The sequence below is a fragment of the Pelecanus crispus genome, chromosome 3 (genome assembly GCF_030463565.1).
Source record: "Pelecanus crispus isolate bPelCri1 chromosome 3, bPelCri1.pri, whole genome shotgun sequence".
Classification (NCBI taxonomy): Eukaryota; Metazoa; Chordata; class Aves; order Pelecaniformes; family Pelecanidae; genus Pelecanus; species Pelecanus crispus.
In genome coordinates, this window is record NC_134645.1 from 90,751,182 (window position 1) to 90,757,181 (window position 6,000).

At 42.3% G+C, this 6,000-nt stretch overlaps 1 protein-coding gene across 1 annotated transcript in view; it reads left to right on the forward strand.

Annotated features, from left to right (window-relative positions):
* Positions 1-5,776, forward strand: part of LOC104033194 (gamma-aminobutyric acid type A receptor subunit rho2) — a 39,354-nt gene extending 33,578 nt beyond the window's left edge. Inside the window, exons 6-9 of the mRNA XM_009485761.2 lie at positions 518-658; positions 899-1,051; positions 3,126-3,322; positions 5,468-5,776. Of these exons, the coding sequence (XP_009484036.2) occupies positions 518-658; positions 899-1,051; positions 3,126-3,322; positions 5,468-5,776 (800 nt within the window). The remainder of the gene's footprint in view (positions 1-517; positions 659-898; positions 1,052-3,125; positions 3,323-5,467) is intronic.
* The last annotated feature ends 224 nt before the right edge of the window (positions 5,777-6,000 follow it).

Here is a 6,000-nt window from a genome sequence, read left to right on the forward strand (position 1 = left end):
TTTCATTCCCCATTCCTGCTCCCTAGTGTGCTAATTCATTCTTCAAGTTTTTCCTTTACCATCTTCAAATACTTCTAGACCTGTGCTTCAAATCAAACCTGTCACTTTTGCTTTTATCATTCTAAGATAGTTTGAGGTGTCTCTGTTTCCTCCTTCCCCTAAATTCAGGTGTTTTACCCATGACTATTTCCTGTGTTACTCTTATCAGTTAGCAATTACTTCGCTATGATTTCTGATATGTGATGCTCAGAAAAGTACTGTTCTAGCTGTCATTTCATCAGCGTGGAGTAAAAAGAACATGTGTTTCCCTGCACCAGCATGACCTGGATTTTTGTTGTTGTTGTCATGGTATATCATATGGCAAGATCCTTTTAACTTGCTGTTGTTAGCAAACTTATTTGCAGCATTACTTCATGCCAAAGATGCCTTTGTGTTTGTTAATTTTGTCTGGATCTATTAACTTTTGCTTCCCCTCCAAGCTAAAGTCACATCACATCATGTTTCTTCTTTCTCTAAGATGCTTACACTGATGAAGATCTGATGCTGTATTGGAAAAATGGGAATGAATCTCTGAAAACTGATGAAAAGATTTCTTTGTCTCAGTTTTTGATACAAAAATTCCACACGACATCGAGACTGGCTTTCTACAGTAGCACGGGTATGGCCTTTTCTGATTTAATGCTATTGCTAAAGCTAATGTTGTATTAACAGCTTGTGAGAGAGCTCTTGGGATTATATGTTACTGAAATGTAGTCTCCACAGTGTGGACAATACATGTTTTGAAAGATCAGTTGCTCTTTTCACTATCCTTTAGAAATAAAAAATCTAAAGATCTTGTCTCTCTCTGCCTACCATCCAGGCTGTTCTTACTGATTCTAGCTTTCCGTCTCTCTCAAAGGTTGGTACAACCGCCTCTACATAAACTTCACTTTACGCCGACACATCTTCTTTTTCTTGCTCCAAACCTACTTCCCTGCCACCCTCATGGTCATGCTGTCCTGGGTGTCCTTCTGGATCGATCGCCGAGCAGTTCCTGCCAGAGTCTCTTTGGGTGAGAGCAACTGCAGCAAGCCATGACTGCGTGAAAATCTTTGAGCGTGAAAATTTTGGCAGGAAAGGGATCCGTTCATTTTGATGGTTAAAGCTATTGGGCAAGCAAATATTTGTTTTGTCTGATGATTAATATAATGTGAAGCTTGCAGTTTGTCTTACGTCCTGCATCACTAAGCAGTCCTCCTGATCTATACTTAGCTCAGGACAGAAAGGACCATGGTTTTAAAAATAAAGTTGGGCAGAGAAGAAAGGTTTCAGTATTTATGTGTCAGTGAATCAAGATTTTTCCCTGTTGTCCAGTCCTGCAGTTCTGACACATGGGTGAGGGTAGAGTTTCACAGGAGTTTAGGCACCTAGAGGGAGTTAAAGGCTTTTGTTACAATTTTCATGAGTGCCTTTCATGAGCAGGATCCTGCCATGTCCCAGCTGCCACAGCAGGTGTCCCAGCCCAGGTATGTGCCTTCCCAATCACCCAGCACTGGTGCTGCGGCCGGTGGCTTTCTCCAGGCTGCCTGGGGGGTGCCAGTGTGGCACATCTTCACAAAGCTGGGAAAGAAAAGCAGCAGGGGATCTAGTCCTGTCCGCACCTGCAGACTTCGGCGTCCCTCCACCCGCTGTGCCCCTGGGGGCAGCTCTGTAACATCAGGCCTCGGACAACAGCGGGGAAGGGAAGGGAAGGGAAGGGAAGGTGGCTTTCCTCTCACATCTGCAGTGCTGAGGATGAGAGACCACCAGCCCTGAGGTGAGGCAGAGGTTGGGTTTCTCCTGTCCCAAGGGCGCCTCACACTGAGGGTCCAATGTTTCTGGGGTAGGGAGGTCTCTCATTTGGGGGAGTGGGAAAGCGAAGAAGGAGCTGCTTGAAAATCCTGCGCACACCCATCTACCTCTCTGGACGTGTAAAATCCATCAGGAGGAGCTTTGTCTGCACCAGGACTGGAGGAAATTCTTTCAGCTGAGCATAAAAAGAGCCAATTTGTTTATCACTCCATACATAGGTTAGAAGGCGGCAAAAAGGTAATAGGAAAAAATCTCTGAATGTTAATATGTAAGGCTTCCAATACTAAAAGCATAAAACCAGTATTTTAGCCCTGCAGGTTTGTCTCACTTAGAGGGCTATGCACTGCAGCAAACATGAGAAGAGGCAGTCAAGAGTCTGCTCCACTGAAAGAAATGTGTTCAGTGGATATCATTTGACAAAAAAAAAAATTAGGTCCTGATGAAAAGTGAACAACAGTAGCTGTGTTTACAGTGGTCACTGTTTTGAAATGGCTGAAGTAGCTTTTTGACTCTGTTTTGTCTATTTAAGTGGCTCTGGGAACTTGTAAATATTTTTCTCTCCATGACAATCCAAAGAGATTATATACTATTTTGCAGGATTTTATCTGTATCTGTCTAAATATACACACACACACACATGTATATATATACATATTCACATACATATATATGTATATAAACATAAATACACATACATATGTTTATAAACACATACACATGCACACATATATATAAAAAATACAATGGTTGTTCAAAACTTTTTGATTCCCACAGCCTGAAGTGTAGGCAAATATTCCTAGAGGTAAAAGCATAAAGCTTTCCTTTTGCATTGTTTCATGCAAAACATTTTATCATTTTTGCACATCCCTTTTAAGATCAGTGGTTTAGATCAAATCCTCTTTAGCTGTGACCAGCAGTCAATAGTAGGGTGCTTTCTGGCAGTGCCTGTAACACAGATTGGTACAGCTAGGAAACAGGAATCTTTGTCACCACTGGTCTTAGCAGACCTGACTCTAAGCGCTGCGTTAAAACCCCAGAGGTTAAGGAGGGAGTTAAATGCTGTTCCTAGCAAAATGATGGCTGCTCTGCTGCTCCTCAAAACTACACCCATCATACACACAGAAGTGCAGGCAGTGGAACGGTTCTGCATTGGCAGAAGAGATACTTATCATAAATTTATTTCATATCTACTGTCTTTTAGAGCATCACGTAGAGCATAATTTCTGTTTTTCTTGAGAAAAAAGCCTTATGGACTGTATCAGTCAACAACATTTATTTCTCTTGGTTCTTTCCAGGGATAACCACCGTGCTGACCATGTCCACGATCATCACTGGGGTGAACGCCTCCATGCCCCGTGTTTCCTACATCAAAGCAGTGGACATTTACCTGTGGGTCAGTTTTGTGTTTGTCTTCCTCTCGGTGCTGGAATATGCAGCGGTGAATTACCTGACTACGGTACAAGAGCGGAAAGAGAGGAAAGTCCGGGAAAGGGTGAGAAAAACTGTTTTGTTCATCCATTTATTCCTTTTTTTCTTACAGCTGATCTGGTCTTTATATTGACCAGTTTGTGTCTATAAATGGGAAAACACTGACATCCATGTGTGTATGATTGGATCTGTTCAGACCGCTCCACCTCAGGCTGAATTGCTAACACCAGAAAAGTAGGAGTTGGTCTCATGGGTCTTCACAGAAACGTCAGAGAAGAGGAGAGTGTGATCGGAACTGGGAAAGACTGCAGCCTGGAAGTGTGTGGGGATGACAAGAGGGGAAAGTATCAGAGCTGATACTTCACTGCAGCTGCCACAATTGCTATATTTTTAAGCTAAAGGTGTTATTCAGGGCAAATTCATTTCCTCCCTCTGCAGTCAGCTTTACTCTGGAAACCGGATTCAATGGATGCAATAGTGGAGTTGTTTATAGCCAAGTTTAGTGGAGTATATAGCCAGGTTTATGCTTGTACTTTTTAATGTGCTATGAAAGGTCTTATCCTGCATCCTTGGAGTTTTTCAAGAACTGACCAGACACAGCCCTGAGCAGCCTGGCCCTGCTGTGAGCAGGAGATAGGACTAAAGACCTCCTGAGCTCTCTTCCAGCTTGTATTATCCTACAGACCTGTGAGCCCTTCTTCTTTGTAATTAAACAAAACACCACCACCTTTTGAATACTAAAGCTTGGGACCAAATTTTTTCAGTCCCCCCACACCAAGAAAATTACCATGTTTTACAGCTTCATTCTTCCCATTAGGAACTCCCCACATTAGTTCATAGGTAACATTGGTCACCTACTGCCTTTGACTCCTGGAGAAATTCATATCAGCCTTTCAGAAATGCCAATGCAGACATCATCTTTCATATGATTTGACCATGACATTTCCCTCTCTGAACTAATCTGTTGGCTTTGCATGTCCTTCTCTTCCCCTTGCACTTCTTCCTCTGACTTTGTTGAAGTACGGAACAGACCACCTATCAGCCCAGTACCTTTCCTAGTTGGCATTTCATCAAAAATTAGTTAGATACTTTTTAAAAAAGCAATTGGAATAAATTCAGCAGACTCCTGTGACAAAATTTTACCCCTCCCCAAGGTCTTCTCAACAATAGTGTGATTCTGGAAAGCTACTTGAACAGGTTCCAAGCATCTTGATTTATCTATGCCTCCATCTTAGTCCCCACCCAGGGCCCATCAGTTCTCTGCAACACAAGGTAGAGATGCTCTATGCAAGCACAGCGAGTCAAGTGTGTCTTACTTGCTGTGTGTGAGCAGTGGTCTGTGGCCACTGAGCCAGCCCCGCTCAGTCTTCCCATGTCCAAAGAAGATGGCATCTTGACAGTACACAGGAAATAAAAAAAATCATCCTTGCTAGGTTTGACTTGCCTAGAATAAACCTGTATTTTTTTAAAAGGCAAAACCCCCTCTCCTTTGTCTTTAACCATATTGGAGGGATGAAATGAACTTGAGAGGATTTGTTACTGTTCTGCTAAGTTTTCAGGAACGTTTTCCCACATCCAGTGATGGCACAGCTTCTTATTTATATCACAAATCTGCCCTTTATTGAGTCTTGTGCGTTGAATTCTATATTCAGCAAATGCCTTTTTACTACACAAGGTAAAATATTCTATCCAGTCTTCAGCATGTGACAATATTAATCCTCAGTGGTGGTAATGGGAACAGAGATAATAAGCCACATTATTTGAGGGATTGCGGCAAAATGTAGGTGAGTGCTCTTGAAGAAGCAGAAGAGACATTTCTCATTGTAAATGTAGATCTTGTCAGCCAATGCTGCTGCCCTGTGAAAGACCCAAAAAAATCCTAATATGAATATGTTAGGCTGCCCAGAGAAGAGCTCTATGTTATGTCCACATTAAGAAATTAAATGTGCCTGGGACCAAGGTTGATGGGGATGGAGTATCTAAAACTAAACCTTCTTTCCCTCAAAAATGGAGTGGTTGGTATGAACTGCCTGTGGTAAATGGTCTGTGGCCCATGCTTACTCCAAAACCATACATGGGAACTTTTTGGTGCTTGTTGGCCTAGACAAAATTCAGGCTGTTTACAGGCTGTCTGTTAATAGAAAAGCATAATTTCTGTTGCTAATGTGTTCTTCCAGTGTTCATCTATATTTCTTGTTTATGTTCCTAGTTTCCATGTACATGTGGAATATCTCATTCGAAAACTATGATGCTGGATGGAAACTACAGTGAATCTGATGCCAACAGCCTGGCAGGATATACAAGAAACCAGATGGTCCCAGAGGAAGAAAAACAAGAAAAGATGGTTGTGCACTTAGCTATGAGCAATGAATCTAATTCATCAAGGAAGAGAGGCCTGAAGGGCCATGTGGGCTTGCGCATCATCCAGAACACTCACGCAATTGATAAATACTCAAGATTAATATTTCCAGGCACCTATATATTTTTTAATTTGATATATTGGTCTGTCTTTAGCTGAGCATGCTGGCACAGCAGTGACTGAAGCAGAAGACGTTTACAAAACTCTTTGTTGGTTCTTTTTCAGTCTAATCTGGATGCAAAGCCAGAAAACTGATTATTTTATTGCTTCTTTGGAGGGTAAAGGGTAGGACGCATCCTCCAGTGGGCAACTCCATGCACAGGCATCATGGAGGAACCTGCTGGGCTGGTTGCTTTCCAGCCCACACCCCAGTTCCCATTTGC